The sequence below is a fragment of the Anoplophora glabripennis genome, unplaced genomic scaffold (genome assembly GCF_000390285.2).
Source record: "Anoplophora glabripennis isolate ALB-LARVAE unplaced genomic scaffold, Agla_2.0 scaffold229, whole genome shotgun sequence".
NCBI lineage: Eukaryota > Metazoa > Arthropoda > Insecta > Coleoptera > Cerambycidae > Anoplophora > Anoplophora glabripennis.
The window spans coordinates 729,943-747,615 of record NW_019417127.1 but is presented as its reverse complement, the minus strand read 5'-3'; the positions used below and the strand labels follow the sequence as shown (position 1 = coordinate 747,615).

The 17,673-nt window shown below is 33.7% G+C and overlaps 2 protein-coding genes across 2 annotated transcripts; one reads left to right on the top strand and one right to left on the bottom strand.

Annotated features, from left to right (window-relative positions):
* Positions 1 to 2,236: 2,236 nt before the first annotated feature.
* LOC108908081 (dolichyl-diphosphooligosaccharide--protein glycosyltransferase 48 kDa subunit) lies at positions 2,237 to 7,320 on the top strand. Its single transcript, XM_018711995.2, has 6 exons — positions 2,237 to 2,412; positions 2,473 to 2,711; positions 2,789 to 3,043; positions 3,104 to 3,238; positions 6,502 to 6,660; positions 6,850 to 7,320. Exons 1-6 carry the CDS (start codon positions 2,286 to 2,288, stop codon positions 7,240 to 7,242), a joined length of 1,308 nt encoding a protein of 435 aa, XP_018567511.1. The 5' UTR covers positions 2,237 to 2,285; the 3' UTR covers positions 7,243 to 7,320.
* Positions 7,321 to 7,412: 92 nt separating this feature from the next.
* On the bottom strand, positions 7,413 to 13,102 carry LOC108908082 (U4/U6 small nuclear ribonucleoprotein Prp31). The gene is made up of 6 exons (XM_018711996.1): positions 12,668 to 13,102; positions 12,405 to 12,609; positions 12,019 to 12,346; positions 11,665 to 11,955; positions 11,380 to 11,604; positions 7,413 to 7,727 (listed from the first exon to the last, which is right to left on the bottom strand). Exons 1-6 carry the CDS (start codon positions 13,002 to 13,004, stop codon positions 7,623 to 7,625), a joined length of 1,491 nt encoding a protein of 496 aa, XP_018567512.1. The 5' UTR covers positions 13,005 to 13,102; the 3' UTR covers positions 7,413 to 7,622.
* Positions 13,103 to 17,673: the final 4,571 nt, after the last annotated feature.

The window sequence follows — 17,673 nt, the reverse complement described above, 5'->3', positions numbered from 1 at the left end:
TACGAGATATTGGTCGTTTTCATCCCAGCGGCGCACAAATATGNACCCTTCGTATTGGGTGGATATTTGGGCATTTAACGGTATAGATTTTAAGAGGGCAATGTCGATAACGTCGGGGCGTCCTACGGGTCCGTAATGTGTCGGTTCTGTCGGTCCGAGTATAGTCAAGTCGTCGTGTCTGATATTTTTGGTCAGTATTTGCGAATAAGCTTACGAATATAATGAGAAGTTATCGTATGCCTCTTTACACCCAATAAACTTATCTGATATCCCTCGTGTGTGCAATAATTGCCCTTGAAAGTGTTTCTTACTCGAAACACCGATGGCGTATTTAATGCATTTTTTCATTGAGTTGCCTATCTATTTCTTACATAGTATATCTTATCTATGTATCTATGCTTTCATGTTCTATGGTGTGGACTGCGGGTGGTGGTTTGGTGACGTGTTTATTGTGAATTTAAAAATTAAAATGAATGTGTTAATAATTTTAATTTTGTCTATAATAAGTGCCTCNTTATATACGAGTTCGTTATAGCCGAACAAAAATACACGTGTTACATAGGGAATTCGGAAGGGACTTTTCAATTTGCTCGTTATAACCAAGTGCTCGTTATATCCCCTGCTCGTTATAAGCGAGTTCAACTGTACTTAGTGACAGGTTTGATGGAACTTCATCAAGATATTCTACTGATGAGAGTAATTATTTAATAGTTTCATGCATTCTTGAAATTGTTTCTATAACTTAAATTCCAAAACAGATCATGTAATACAATTTGGAGCATATTTTTTATTTTTGCGTGGATAAATGACTTTAAAATATACAGTGGCATAGTTACTAGATGGGCAGGGTACCTATGTTAGAAAAAAAAAGATCTGCCATATTTTTTTAATTTGAACGTATCTTCAGAATTCCTGAACAATTCGGGTTGAAAAAGTCTTGTAAAAACTGAAGTTAAAATGTGTAAGTTTTTAGAAGTGCCAAAATTATCTGTTACTTTATGGAATTACAATGTGTAAGTGTTAAAGAAGTTTTTAAAAGTTTAACGCCTTGTAACTCTAGGCAATCATTTTCATCAATAGAATACGTCTGTGAAATTTGAGCATTAACACCCTTTAGAATAACAAACAGATATGTTGATTTTGGGGAAAACTAGATTCTCCTTTACACCGACATTGGTATTAAATATTTAACAAGACATAGGTATATTTTTATACATACACTTCTTTCTTACTTTTTTTTTATGTTTTCGCTAATTGAACAAGTGGTTCCTGTGAAAACCACTTACATAGTGCTGTAACAGTAAGGTGATTGTAACAGTAAGGTGATACAAAAACAGAAAACCACTAAAACTGCTAAAAATACGAACATCATTGAAAAATACCAAATGTGTATCACCTGATGGCACATCTTTCTACAATAACTATCTGGACTTTTCCTATAATGTAGCCCCTAAGGAATAAGTTTACTGGTCTCAAATCACAAGGTCGTGGTGGCCAATCCACTTTAGCTCGGTAGGAGATTATGCACTCAGGAAATCTGATCACCAAAACACCTTAGACCTTCTTTAGCTATGTGGCACTATGTAAAAATACTTATCATAAATTTTGTTGAGTCAATCTTAAACTTATTTTCCCTTCTTTAAATTTCGAATATCAGCATGAAAGGTCTTCACACCAGAAACAATAACCACCATAACCTGTTTGTTCAGTCTGGGGTTAGTTTTGGAGTAGTTTTAGAACCGTCAACATATTTCGTGTCCACTGTCAGGTATTTGCAGAGTTGTCTTTGGTATTTGTATTTGTTCTTTTCTTATTAGTGATGGACATAATCGACCAATTTTAATAATCGAGTTATCGGTAATCGAGTACTTCTAATAATCGAGTGATCACTCGAGATACGAGATATTGGTCGTTTTCATCCCAGCGGCGCACAAATATGTTTGTATTAGTCATATATTACTTATAAGCGTAGCTAAAAAAAAAAAAAAGCTCACGCACTTTAAAACCTAACCACTTTTTTTCGTTTTATTCTAAAAAAAAGGTTACGCAATCAGTGACTATTTGCAGTATGCACTAACATTTTGGGGTGCAACCGTAGGGTAATAATCACTCGAGTGGTGGGAGTAAACATCTCGAGATATCTCGAGTGATCTCAATAATCGAGTACCACTCGATTTTTCACTCGAAATCTCCCATCATTATTTCTTATCTATGCTTTCACGTTCTATGGTGTAGACTGCGGGTGGTGGTTTGGTGACGTGTTTATTGTGAATTTAAAAATTAAAATGTATGTGTTAATAATTTTAATTTTGTCTATAATAAGTGCCTCGTATGCACAAGGGCCTACCCTAGTATTATTAGATAATCAAGTTATTAAAGAAACGCATTCTATTTTCTTTAGATCTCTTCAAGGTATGCATTTATAAAAAGGTTAAGTTGTCGGCAAATGCTTATGTTTTTTCATCTTTACAGAAAGAGGATACACTTTAACTTTTAAAATAGCTGATGATTCCTCATTAGTTTTGTCAAGATATGGGGAATATTTGTACAAGAACTTAATTGTATTTGCTCCGACAGTAGAAGAATTTGGTGGAACTTTGAATGTAGAAACCATCACACAGTTTATTGATGACGGGGGCAATGTTTTAGTTGCCGGTAGTAGTGTCACAGGAGACGTCCTTAGAGAATTAGCATCTGAATGTGGCTTTGAGGTAATAAATATAGATATATTTTTAAATTTGAATAAGGAATATATTGTATGTTACTGAATATTCTTCTTTCGAACCAGGTGGATGAAGAAGGTGCTTTTGTAATCGATCATCTGAACTACGATGTGACAGATGAAGGTCAACACACTAAACTTGTAATATCCTCAGACAATCTTATTGATGCCCCTGTAATAGTTGGAAACAAAAAAGACACATCTGTATTGCTTTATCAAGGGACTGGCATTCTAGTTGATGCTGAAAATCCTCTTGTACTTCCACTTTTGACTGGTGACAGTACTGCTTACAGTTATAATCCTGATCAGCCAATTAAAGAGGTAAATTAAAATATTTTTCAGTTATGTTCTATTTTTAAGTTTATTCTTTTATTTTTGTAGTATCCACATGCTGTTGGAAAAGACACAGTCCTTATTGCAGGTTTACAAGCCAGGAACAATGCTAGGGTTGTATTTAGTGGATCTCTGTTGTTCTTTTCAGACGAATTCTTCACGTCTTCTGTACAAAAGGCACAAGTAAGTTATAAAATCCTATTCACATTGAAACATACATCCAAATTTCCTCATCAATATTATTTTTAACCTGTTATGTCTATACTTCAAGCCTAAAATAATAGGCAGTGACTCATTCTCAACATGTAGACGTGTGGGAAAAGCGATTCCAAGAGCATAAGTATCATTTTAGAGATCCAAACATTATTAAATATACAGTAAAACTCGGTTATAGCGAGCATTCACGGGAACGCAAAATTTGCTCGTTATACGCGAGTGCTTGTTATAGACGTCGCCGTCGCCAACTANGTTAAAGAAGTTTTTAAAAGTTTAACGCCTTGTAACTCTAGGCAATCATTTTCATCAATAGAATACGTCTGTGAAATTTGAGCATTAACACCCTTTAGAATAACAAACAGATATGTTGATTTTGGGGAAAACTAGATTCTCCTTTACACCGACATTGGTATTAAATATTTAACAAGACATAGGTATATTTTTATACATACACTTCTTTCTTACTTTTTTTTTATGTTTTCGCTAATTGAACAAGTGGTTCCTGTGAAAACCACTTACATAGTGCTGTAACAGTAAGGTGATTGTAACAGTAAGGTGATACAAAAACAGAAAACCACTAAAACTGCTAAAAATACAAACATCATTGAAAAATACCAAATGTGTATCACCTGATGGCACATCTTTCTACAATAACTATCTGGACTTTTCCTATAATGTAGCCCCTAAGGAATAAGTTTACTGGTCTCAAATCACAAGGTCGTGGTGGCCAATCCACTTTAGCTCGGTAGGAGATTATGCACTCAGGAAATCTGATCACCAAAACACCTTAGACCTTCTTTAGCTATGTGGCACTATGTAAAAATACTTATCATAACTTTTGTTGAGTCAATCTTAAACTTATTTTCCCTTCTTTAAATTTCGAATATCAGCATGAAAGGTCTTCACACCAGAAACAATAACCACCATAACCTGTTTGTTCAGTCTGGGGTTAGTTTTGGAATAGTTTTAGAACCGTCAACATATTTCTACAAATCACAGTTCATCAAGTGAATTTTCAATCTCCGTAATTGCCACTATCATCCATTTTTTCAAGTAAGAGTGAAACACGTATTGATGACGGAAACAGAGGGAGATAATAAAATAAATAATAAATTTGGCTTATAAAAAATTACTTAAACACTTCACTAACTTTACAGTTCATATTCTGGACAGATATATTGTTTTGTTGCAATTTGCTGGGATAAATTTAATAAAAGCGGCGAACAGAATGAAAAATATATTTTCAGAATGTCAACTGCCAATATGATATAAAGCAGTAGTTCCCAACTTTTGAAAGATGGCGGACCACTAAATCAAAATTTGGCTTTTCAGGGCCATGTGTTATACAGGGTGTTACAAATTAGTAGGTTAAACCGGTAACCACATATTCTTTGAACTAAAATAATGAGACTTTTCTTATGTCACTTTTCATTTTGGAGCACCATTTTCAAAATACTCAAAAAAAATAGAGGGTCCATGGGTACTGCAACCCCCCTCCCCTCCTTTCGCGCTTTGAGATTTTAAAACAAAATTACACAAAAAGTGTGCCGACTTAATATCAAAATATGTGTTAAATTTCAAATAAATATCTACAATTACCGGAGTTATCAATAAAAATCATTTTTTCACCCTGTATTTTGAAAATTCCCATTATTTTGGTACAAAGAATATGTGGTTAACTGCTTGACCTACTAATTTGTAATACCCTGTATAATTACAAAAACACAATTTCATTTTAAAATTTTATTGCGAAACAATACACAAACATTCTTAAAAATGTAACAAACTATTATTAGGACTTAAAAACATTTATTAATGAGATTTCTGAGCTTGCATTTGCTTCACTAGTAGAGAAATTCTGAGGTTGATGTTGCTGCTTAATGCTACGCACATATCGTCGCCTGTGTTCAACCAGTTCCTGTTTCAATTTTTTGTTAAAGTATGTTGAGAATCCTTTTTCATAAAGAAAAGTTGTGGAAAATATCACCAAAAATCTTAAAGCAGTTTCACGCAGCTTCAGATAAGAAAGTTTTCTTGCGGCAAAACTTCTTCAGGTTTATATCTGAACTAAAAGTGTCTTTGCAAGTACCATCACTCTGCAGTTTGGCTAATTTTTAAGTTGTATTATGCTTATGGTTGTGTATGTGTTTGTGAATGTATACTTTGTAAAACTACTCGTTTATTTTCCATACAATTTTTGCGTAACACCTCAATTGACGCTCCAGATTATTTAATATTATTTTGCTGTACTCAGTATCGTGGATCACCTGTGGTCCTCCGACCATTGGTTGGGAGCCACTCAGAGTTGGGCAAAATACTTTCAAAATGTATTTAAAATACAAATTACATTACAAAATACTAGTACTAAAGTATTTTAAAATACTTAACAACAAAATACTTCTTTCGCAAAGTATTTTAAATATAAATTACTTAGTAATTAAAATAGTATTTGAGGTATGTTGAATATTAAATATATTGAAAATATTCATCAACAGTATTTAAAATATTTTTGTGAAATATTAAATCTGAAATTCTTAAGATACGACTTAAAAAATATATATTGTATGTGCAAGGCAAGCCCGATTTCAAGTTTAAAAAAAACTAGATTATATATTTTGGAAATAATCGTTTCCATTTGGATTACTGAGATGCAGACTATTTAAGTCGCTCATAATTTTTTATTAGTTTTTCTTAGAATACCCCCTAATGATTGAAAAGAAATTAATTTTAAATTTTGATGATTGACTACTGACTTGACAAGTGACGGTAGTGACTAAAAGGTAGTGGACAGAATAGCAATAACACAATGCACATTGCAGAATGCAGAGTAAAATACGCTATAGCCAGGCGTGTAGGTGCATAATTTTTTTAGCATGTGTTGTATCAGTCGCCAATCGTAACAGGCAAAAAGTATTTGTTTTTGGCCGGTATTTTGGGTATTTTAAATACTTGGCATATTAAAATACAAAATACTTTTTTAAAGTATTTCAACTACAAAATACTGTTTTATATTTAAAATACTACATATTTGGTTTTTTTTTGTCAAAATACTGGGAGTATGTAGTTTTGAAACCACTTTATTTAAAGGCAAGAGAAAATAAAAATAATATCATTTATCACATGCGCCAACAGATTTATTTATGACTCATTGCCTACAATTTTGGAACTGGATTATGAGTGTGAATAATTTGAACTTACTACATATTTAAATAAAAAACTAATAATTTTAGGGAGGCGAATTAATTACGGTGTCTGGTAATGAAGATGTAGCTATTGCCATTAGCCAATGGGTGTTTAAGGAACATGGTCAGTTAAGGGTGAGATCTGTAAAACATCACAAAGCAGGGGAAGATAAACCACCCCAAGCCTACACTATCATGGATGATGTAGTGAGTATGATACAATGAATAAAAGTAAAAATATTAAAATATGGAGATATTGAATATGAGTAAAAATATGTTACTTTTTTAAATTTCTTATGCAGGGAATTTTGAAAAAAGTGTTTAATTTTGTTGTTGTCTTATCTGTTTATTTTGTCTAGAGACGGAATAGTAACAGAACTTCAAAACATTTTTTAGGTGTACACCATTGAAATCGACATTTTCCAAGATGGTAAGTGGAAACCATTTAATGCCAATGACATCCAACTTGAATTTGTGAGAATCGACCCGTTCATCCGTACAACCCTACAGAGAAAACCATCAGGAGAGTACGAGGCTAAATTCAAGATACCAGATGTGTACGGTGTCTACCAGTTCAAAGTTGACTATGACAGAGTCGGTTACACGAGACTTTTCAGTACTACGCAAGTGTCTGTCCGTCCACTGCAACATACCCAGTACGAAAGGTTCATTACAAGCGCTTACCCATATTATACCGCGGCATTCTCTATGATGTTCGGAGTATTTATTTTCTCAATGGTGTTTTTGCATTTGAAGGAGGATGAAGGGAAGAAATCAAAGAATGAGTAAAAAATGTGTTTAGAGTACAGTTGTTGTTTCATCAATTTTTTTATTACATTGTTTTTACAATTTCATTATATAAATAAAATAAATTCCTAAACATTAAATTTGATTTTGTTCTTGTTTTTTTTTTTAGAACTCCCAACCATTTTTATTTACAAAGCAACAAAAGTCCATGATTGAATTTATTATTTATGTTATTTTAAATAAATTTTATTTATGTACTATATTCTGTTACAAATATTTTTTGTCACTCTAAAGTAACTTTAGGGATGATACAATTTGCTCTACAACATCCACAATGAACAAGATTTTCTTTAATTTTTTTGTCATTTAATTTGTTTTTTTTCGACAATAAAGATTAAGAAAGTTCTACATTTTCAAAAACCTTATTTTTTATCCAACTTTAAAAATCCTGAAGTATTTGAGAAATACTTTGCGTTGGCTTCGTTCACCTTCACTTCGGCAGCTTGTGGATTTACTATCTCCAAACCCTACAAAAAAAATATATATATATAAGTACAGTGTGTCTCACTTAAAGTCAGAACACCTCCGTACTTAGTATGGTGTTAGCTGATTTCCAAAATTCTATTTTTTATGTGATAGTACTCAAAAAGGTCTAGTAGGTAATATATCCATGCAGTTCCATTGATTTCATTCATACAGGATGCTCACAATATGATAGCCAAATTATATATTTTTTTTATTGTATCAGAAATGAGTTTCATAACGAAATAATATTTAAATATTACCTTTTCTATTAACCCACCACCATTTTGTATGCACTGTTCAATTCGTAGATTTTTTTTAATGAGAATTTCTCAAGAAAATGGATAGGTCACAACAGTCCGTTAGTTGAGTGGCCATCAAGAGATCCAGACTTGACACCGCTTGATTTCTTTTTATATTTGAAAAATAAAGTGTATGCGTAAGACCCCAGAAGATTTATGTAATAGAATTAGACGAGCGTGTCGACAAATAACACCACAGCAGTTGAGCAGAGTTATTAGAAATAAGAGAAGACGAATTAAACAGTGGACTAATAGAAAACAGTAATATTAAATTTTATTTTGATGTGTCATTTCTGGTATAATAAAAAAATATATAATTTGGCTCTTATTGTGAGGTTCCTGTATGAGTGAAATCAATGGAAATGCATGGAAAAATTAATTAAAATTATGAAAAAATACCTTTAAATATTTTCCACTGTTAATACAGGACACTGCATTCATTGAAATTTGCACCTATTTTGTGAACACCCTGTAATAGCTATAATAATGAAACTTTGTATTTAGGTTTTGAGGTGGGATCAAATCGAAAATGCTATCCATTTCTTAAAAAAATACTTAATATGTTTTTTAATTTTTGAGGGTCTTTTCTTAATGAGGCCGTAGAAAAGTTGACATATCAAAAAGTAGGCCTTTTTGAGTAGTACCATATAAAAAAAAGAATTTTGGAAATTGGCCAATGCCATCCTAAATATGGAGGTGTTCCGACTTTAAGTGAAACACACTGTATATCTAAAAGTTCTAGTTTCAATTACCGACTTTTTGTGTCAACTAAACAAGGTAGAGATGTTTTAAAATCTTATGAGCTTTGACCTTCATATGCGCAGAAACATAATTCCGACCGCCGCCTAAATTATTCTACGTCCTAAAAACATTACGCTTATTATTCACAGTCTCTCTCGAGCTCTAGCGTAAACAAGTCTTTGATCCGATTACAAATATCATAATAAAATTCTTTATTATTGATTCTTTATTATTTTAATTTAAACAATAAAAATATATATAACGAACGTTCGTCAGTTGACTTTATTGATGCCCGAGCGCCTTAGTTCATTTCTAGTTGTAATGAGGCACGTGGTCTAATTCTGAGTCAATGTTTTCACAACGTGTTTATTAGAAGAATTATGGGGATACGCCACGCCTTTCGCGCATTTCGCGGCTCATGAGATATTAAAAGATCTCTAAGTCGGTGCCAGTTTTTTAGGGGTGGCTAAAGAGAAAAGCGGTATGGTTTAACTATGGTGTAAAATCTGTATTGGTTCAATTTTCTAAACATACAAACAGGAGTGCACATTCCCGGATTGCAGTGTGTGTGTTCTGTTTGTTCCACTCAGTGCGTAGCAAATAGGTACACCGACCACAAGGATGAATTCTAAAGAATTCTGAGATTTGTATAAAAATTTTCCATATCTAAGTAATTAAATCAAAAGATCCACGTATGAAGAATGCGGTATATGAAGGATTAGTAAACAAACTTAAAAAACTGGGCAAAAATGTGTCAAGAGAAATGCTTATATGTAGGCAACGCAAACAATTGTACCAGTCTCCTGATTCTAACATTAATTTGTTTAATAAATTGATATGAGAAATCATCCTTATCAAAAACCAATTCTTGCACCATTTTGTACAATTTTCCCTTTTATTGTTCAATGCTATTACTTTCACCGCTGCTGGGTAGACATTTTTAAAGTGTCATTGATCGCACGTTTAATTCAACTGAATAAACTGTGCTGATAGTTCGAAGTATATAAGCAAAAAAACATATAATGTTGGTTTGTACGATTTGATCGATACGGTTCTGTTTCTACAAATGGAACAAAGTAGACTAATTTTTGTTTTAAAATAATAATTTTTGCTGTTTTATAAAATTTGCATAATAAAAAATAAAAATACTAATCTGATAAACTTGAATTTTTTTTAATCGTCCAAATGTTTAATAAAAAATATTTATTACAAATTTTTTAACGTTTAATTTGTGAATCTCAGTGTCAATACCTCTGATACTGATCTACTAGTTTAGGTTCGCTATATAATATCAATCGGCTTGATGTGATACAGTAACAGGGCGTTAGGTGGGCAGAAGACAAACGGTTAATTTGGAGAAACGACTGTCCGAATATGTCACCTATACTTTTACATATATTTTGATTGTGAATACAAGATGTTTGTAATACAGCAGCTTTCTATGTGAAGTATCACATTTTACTTGAATTCAAATAGATTTTTTATAGTGCAGCGCTGTTTGGACTTGCGTAGATGTAAAACATAAAGTTTTACCAAACTATTTGTATTTACTGTTGGTAGGGTGTCTTTGTCTTAATTGTTAAATTTCTGTGTAATATCATGAAGAAATATGTATACAAATCAAAAAGGTGAAATCTGACATCGATATATGTCGTAGTTTCTGATCAGATATATACACTACTGGCTAGCTGAGGCAGTTGTTTAAAGTTACACTACTTTGTCCAGCAGTTTGGTACATACAGGGCCTTCATAAATGTTTACAAGCCGCATGACCGCCGAGCTTACGGAACCAAGCAATGCACGATTGGTATTAGTACGGAAAATTCCCTATATCTTGTCTTTACCAATATTAACGATTCTTTTCCAATGAACAATGACAAACCGGTACGTCTACACTCGAGATAATGCAATCGCTGATTGGTTGAATAGAATGTGAAAAACTACACCAATTAACGATCGCATTATCTCGAGTGTAGACATAACGGTTTGTCATTGTTCATTGGAAACGAATCATTAATATTGGTGAAGTCAAAACTTAGGGAATTTTTGTTATCAGTACCAGTCGTGCATTGTTGTTATGAAGGCTCTGTATTAAAATTACCAAAAATTGTTTCCGACATTCAATTTACGACAGTAAAATTGCTGATTTACATACACAAATAAATGCAGTAATTACTTTTTTTATCATGCTTCATTAAAATGCCTCAAAATAATATATGGGAAAATGACGGCATATTTGGTGGAAGCTTTAAAATTAAGAATTTTCGTTACATATACATTGGACGTTTTGATGTTTTGTTTTATTGCTAAGTGGACAGCTCCAGCAGTAGCCAATAATAGTTAATATTAATCTACAATTCACTTTTTTGCTCTACTGAATAATTATAAACTGGAATTTTCACAAACTATATTATTTGACATGGTAAATCGAAATTAAATATTTTAGGTACTTTTTTCAGCATAAATTAAAAAAAAAATTAAACATGTATTAAATTTTTAAAGGGGAATGGAAAAAGATTATTTGGAATTGGTTTTCTTGATATTTTGTAAGTATGAAATAAATAAAGTACTGTTCTTTAAATTGTGAATAGGAAAACAATTTTGCTCGCTTTACCTGAAGTGGTGTGAAAGCCACACTAGAAGCAGTTCCAGATATTTGCTTTTTCACTGTTGTACTACCTCCCCAAATTTGTTGCTTCTGGAGGTTTTTCTGTAAAGTTTTCGATATCCTAACTTTAGTTTTTTCATCAACTTGAGGCAATCGAATTCTGCCTGTACCAGCTTTTCCTATGGTGCCTCTTGAATAGCCTAAATCCTCTTGATAGGCATCATCTTCAATCTAAAATACCACCAATTTAAAAAAATCTGCTTTACAAAGAAATATTTGTTTAAAACTTACATCTGCAAAATTCATTCTGTTGGCTTGTTTTCTAAATTCAGTCATAGCATATCTTTCCTTCATTTTCCTAACTCGTTTACCACCTCTTTTCTTCTTGGGCTGATCTATAGGTTTAGGTAAAGGCTTAACAAATTTAACTGGTGGCGGTTCTTGTAGCTTGTCCAATTTACGTTCTATTTCGTCTCTAAGCATTCTACCAATTCTTCCATCGGCGCTTTCGTGGCAAGCATCTACTCTTGCAGCAAGGGTGCATTTTGTTGCCACAAGTCTTGCAGCTTTTCTTCTCAAATCCTAAAAGAAAATTGATGGCAAATATTATTAAAAATATAATTATTATTCTTGACTCAGACATACCGGAGGAGTATTTTGTACTATCTCAGAATAATAGACAAATCCTGTGTGCGGCAACATGGTCGTCTGTGAAAATCCTGATAATGATTTCTTCTGTTGACCAAGAAGTAATACATTGCATGCTGGTATTTTAGATAATCTTGTTAATCCTCCTGCTACTCCCATCAACTTAGCTGCTATAGAAGCACCAAGAATAACTGATATGTTTGGTGCTATAAATGCCATGCGACTTTCTACATATTCATATATCTTTAATTTAAAGTTATTTAATTCCATTGCCATGTCACAACCTTCGTCAATTTGCTCTTTTTCAAATTTTGTCAGCATGGTCCTATAAAATTAATCATAAAAAATGCCTGTTTGATACAAAAATCTTAATTAATGCTTACCCCTGGGTTGTAGAAGCAGTTACTGATACAACCATAATAGTAGCTTGTGTGAGAAACTGTTGTAATATTTCATTATTCTTGGCCTGATCTAAATCATTTCCTAGTTCTTTAACTGTTCTCACATATTCTAAAGGACTAACGACTAGTGACTCCAATTCAGGAAATCTTTTTTGGTATTTATCTCTGACAAATTTATGAACAGCAACTGAAAAAGTTAAACAATGTAATGCAAACATTTTTTAAAAACAAATAATATCATATACCTATTTCATTATCTACGTCCTGAGCAATGTTGTTGGCTTCTACGATTAGCTGGTATTCGGGATCTGCTTCAACAGGTCCTATAATTTCTGCAGCTTTCCTAACTTTCGTACCATAGCTGTCAATCTGTCTCATAATATCTCTCAATTTATGGGAATCTCTTAATTTACATAATTCTCGTACTGACGTTACTTGTGCGGTATCCACTTCCATAAGATCTTTTATAATGTCAGGTTTTTCCTCTTTTTCGGGCTCTTCTTCCTCTGTTTCCATGGCATCTCCAAATTCATCCTGATCATTTTCCTCCAAATCCGCTAATAATTCATCGGCTAAAGACATTTTTCTTTATCTTTTTTTTACACTACGGTAAACCACAACATAAACGTTCACTATTCGCGATATGCAGAAAATTATAGGTTATGTTTATTATTGTCAGAGACCATCGGTCTACAAGTAGTACAAGTAGGTAATCAGTAGTTCAAAAATACATCTGATTTAATTTCCCTTTTTTTTTTCGGGGAAGTACCTATCGAGATAAGTAATTAATTAACGTAATGTACAAAAATAGAAGTATTTAAAATAGGTTAGCAAATACTGGTCACATTTATAGAGACCATTTTTTATTAGAAAATTAGATAATCTTTTCATTCTTTTAGGATGGCCCACAGGGATGGACCCATATTGTTCCTACTTAAATCTCTACCTATTTTTTTTAATTCTATTTTTTTAAATAAATATCATCCCACAATATATCTACATCATAAATCGACAAAAAAAGTTCCTATAAAAATGTACATGGGAATGCTTCGTTTTTAAGATATACTCGTTATAGGATGGTTAAGTTTAACAAAAATCGTATTTTTTAAATTTTTGTTTTTGATTATTCATAGGCGTACCTATGCTATAATTATTTTTGAATATACGGTAATAGCTTAGGGCGTGGATTTAGTAATTTTCGGTCGGATTCTTTTTCCTTTCAAAATATTTTTAATTAATGATTTATCTATTAGGTCTTATATAGATCTTCATTAATGATTTTATAGAAAAGTTCTTGTGGCATAATGTATTAATGGAATTAATAATTCAATGTATAGACATTGGTTAAACAGCTAATTTCCCGCAAGTTGAAGTAAAATATAACTTCTTTAATTTTACATCTTGAAAAGGAAATATTATCGGCATTTACAACTTTTTTTATAAATTTATGATATAAAATCTGCCATTAAAGTTTTGTCAAGCATTTTGGCATTATACACTGCGATATAATTAGTATGTTTCACGGTCAAGTGTAAAAGAAAAAACGAGTTTAACTTTCACGAATGAAGAACGCACTTTTTTTTTCCAAGAATAATTTGGTTGATATTTTCAAATATCATTCAAAAACTTTAATTTTGTTAACATATATAACCTACTTATTAAATTGCATATAACCTACTTATTAAATTTTATACAGTCTTTTTTTTCTTTATTGCATTTTTTAAAGCAGCTATTCATCTCTATATTCATGATGTTTGTTCATTCAAAATTATCTTGTAGAAAAGAAAATAAAATATTATTTTTCATTTTTTTCATGAGTGAACTCTCTACAATTTGTGAAACAATAATTACATAGACACACAAAATAAAAAAGTCTGCTGACCTGGAAATTACACGAAGCCTAATACTACATGTATTTTGACGTGCTGTACCCGAATCCGTCATTGGTTTTACTCCAGCACCCACAGTATGTGACAAAATCGCTAAACATTTCTTAAAAAAATTTTTCTAACCAGTATAAACCTTAATATTAAGTATTTTGATGCGCTGAACACGAATCTGACACTGGTTAAGTAGAAAACGATTGAAGCCCCAGTTTGATCATTAAACAAAAGTTCCTATTAACATGTGACCGGAAATGCTTCGTTTGTTGAGGTATAGAATGCTAAAAGTTTAATCTTGATTGGAAAGATTCAAACTCGAAACTATTTCTTATATTTGTAACGTGCTGTTTTGTCTTCGGAGGACCTGCGTTGTGGATTTCGGACTCTTTTATTACTGTCTTCAGTTTTTTTTTTCAGCAACCAACCGTCATTGTCATCCCATCTGCTCTTCTGTCTTACCTACTTCAATTTCTTTCACATCTTGCATTCACCCTGCTCCTGGCTATGGTCAGTTAGGTTTCAGGGAAAGAGTTCACAAAATCATTTCCATCAAGAAATTAATATATGTATGTATATTCATCAAACATCATAAGTGTTGGTAGTTTCTTAATATTTCTATTACAATAGTATCGTGGTTCTGGCTTTTGTGGTTCTGTAAAAAGTTTCGAGTGACGTTGCGAAAACTCAGCCACGCAGCTCTCTCAATATTTAACTCCAACTATATGGCTGATATTAAAGTCAGAAGAAGACTGTTACTTCTAGACCAGGTAAGTTAGACAATAAATCAGCAATTTTTTTCTGATGAACCGATAGAGTTGCGGTTTTCGACATTTTTCGGAAAAATCTATATATTACACTTTGGGGCTGGATCGAAACTGCACTGCGGGTGCATAAAGTGCATCTTGGAGTGCATCAATTTTTCCGAATTTTGTAAATATGGTAAAAATTGACTAAAAGTTGTAGAAATTAGGTTTTCGGGGTCGGAGATTCCGAATCTGACCCTGAAAAATATGCCCGAAGGCCCTGGGGCTCTCCAGTGGTGCAAGGGGGAGCCTTCTGCAAAACATCGAATAGCTGAGTAATTGCCTTCTAAATCCCCATTCGGGGTTTTTGGGGTCAGGGATTTCGATTCTGACGGTGAAACGTATGTCCAACGCCCCTGAGCCCCCTCAGGGGGCAAGGAGGGCCTTCTGTAAAACACCGAATAGCTGAGTAATTGCCTTCTAAATTTCCACTCGGGGGTTTTTGGGGTCGGGGATTTCAATTCTGACACTGATAAGTATGCCCGACGCCCCTGGAGCCCCCAGTGGGGGCAAGGGGAGGGGGGGCTTCTGTAAAACATTGAATAGCTGAGTAATTGCCTTCTAAATTTCCACTCGGAGTTTCTGGGGTCGGGAATTCCGATTCTGATACTAAAAAGTATGCATGACGCCCGGGGTGGGCTTTCTGGAAAACTTCGAAAGGCAGATTTTTGCAATAAAACTGCTCCATCCGCTTACCAACCATGATCTTGTAGGCTCATCTTTACATTGTAACACACGCCAATTTACAGAGATTAGACAAGAAGGGTAAGAAAAACTAACAGGAAATTAATGAGTCGAAAAGAATCCACTTTATTCTGAGAACCAATTTTCTTTTTATTTGCAAGGCAATTAGTGAGACAACTACTATCATATGTTTATCTAACATTTTCACTATCAATCACAATTTTCATCATCAGTGTCTCCATCACTTTCATCTATATTACATTTTCGACTATTTCAGGATTGGAACAGTTGTGCATGTAATTCCATGCTTCCTGCACCCACAAGATCTGCATTGTCGATAATCGGATTTTGTCGGGAATTGTTATGCATTATCCGCAATCGCACGGGCCCAAGAGATTTTTTTTTGAAAATCCATGATCCATGAAATATTCCTCGGTTTTAAGGAATATTTCTTTGATTTAACGAAATGTGTCTCTTGGGAACGGATTGTCCAGGATTTCTCCAATTCTACGACAATTTTTCTCAGTGTTAGATAAGTTAATATTAATGGATATTTTCCAGTGTCAGATTCGGAATCCCCGACCCCGAAAACCCCCGAGTAGAAATTTAGAAGGCAATTACTCAGCTATTCGGTGTTTTACAGAAGGCCCCCCCTTGCTCCCTGGGGGGGGCTGGAGCGTCGTACATATGTTTCAGTGTCAGAATCGAAATCCCCGACCCCAAAAACCCCTGGGTGGGGATTTAGAAGGCAATTACTCAGCCATTCGATGTTTTACAGAAGACCCCCCGCTTGCCCCCCTGGGGGGGCCCAGGGTCGTTGGGTATATTTTTCAGGATCAAAAAGCCCGTACACACAAATTTCTACAACTCTTAGTCAATTTTTACCATTTTTACCATCCCAAATATCATGACATACGACAACATGTCGTTAAATGATACTAAACAAATTGCCGATTCCTTTGCTGACTACTTTGCTTCCTCATTCGTAAACAGTGACAATAGTGATCCTTTGTGCAGCACCAATCTTAATATTAATACCAATGCTCTTTCTGATGTAATTTTCTCACACAACGATGTACTTAATTCCATAAAAAAACTAAAACCTAAAATGACCATGGGTCCCGATCTCATACCTGCCTTTCTTATCAAAGATTGTGCTACTGTGTTTGCCAAGCCTCTTCTTATAATATTTAACCGAATACTGTCCACTCATACATTTCCCGATCGTTGGAAAACTTCGAAAATCTGTCCCATATATAAAAAAGATAACAGGAATGACATAAAAAATTATAGACCAATTGCAATACTATGTAATTTCGGCAAAATTTTTGAAATAGCCCTACATAATATTTTGTCATTTCACCTTAGAAATATTATCCTACCAGAGCAGCATGGTTTTGTTGAAGGGCGTTCCACGGTTACCAATTTGGCGTGTATGGCGCAGTATATCCATGAGGTGATTGATAGGGGAGGTCAGGTGGATGTCTTGTACACGGATTTTTCGAAGGCTTTCGACCGTCTTGACCACGGTTTATTATTGTCGAAACTAGATTCCGCGGGGTTGGGTTCTTCATTGTTGGAGCTCATGGCCTCTTACTTATCTGACAGAACTCAGTTTGTCCAGATTATGGGAGAAAGGTCAATGGAATTTGCTCAATCCTCAGGGGTTCCACAAGGTTCTGTCCTGGGGCCCTTGTTGTTTGCGATTTTTATCAATGATATAGCATTGGATCTGGATGTGCGTTTCCTATTATATGCGGATGATATGAAGATATTTTGTCCCATAGCCAATGAACGTGATGCACGTAATCTGCAGAGAAATTTGGATTTGGTAAACTCCTGGTGCGCTGACAATAGATTACCTCTTAATGTGGCAAAATG

Excerpts from the sequence above, each read along its gene's own strand:
- LOC108908081 (XM_018711995.2), top strand. The coding sequence starts at position 2,286 with ATGTATGTGTTAATAATTTTAATTTTGTCTATAATAAGTGCCTCGTAT. Across the intron at positions 2,712-2,788 it reads CATCTGAATGTGGCTTTGAG|GTGGATGAAGAAGGTGCTTT; the intron begins GTAATAAATATA and ends CTTTCGAACCAG. Across the intron at positions 3,044-3,103 it reads CTGATCAGCCAATTAAAGAG|TATCCACATGCTGTTGGAAA; the intron begins GTAAATTAAAAT and ends TTATTTTTGTAG.
- LOC108908082 (XM_018711996.1), bottom strand. The coding sequence starts at position 13,004 with ATGTCTTTAGCCGATGAATTATTAGCGGATTTGGAGGAAAATGATCAG. Across the intron at positions 12,347-12,404 it reads ACTGCTTCTACAACCCAGGG|GACCATGCTGACAAAATTTG; the intron begins GTAAGCATTAAT and ends TTAATTTTATAG. Across the intron at positions 7,728-11,379 it reads TGGCTTTCACACCACTTCAG|GGTTTGGAGATAGTAAATCC; the intron begins GTAAAGCGAGCA and ends TTTTTTTTGTAG.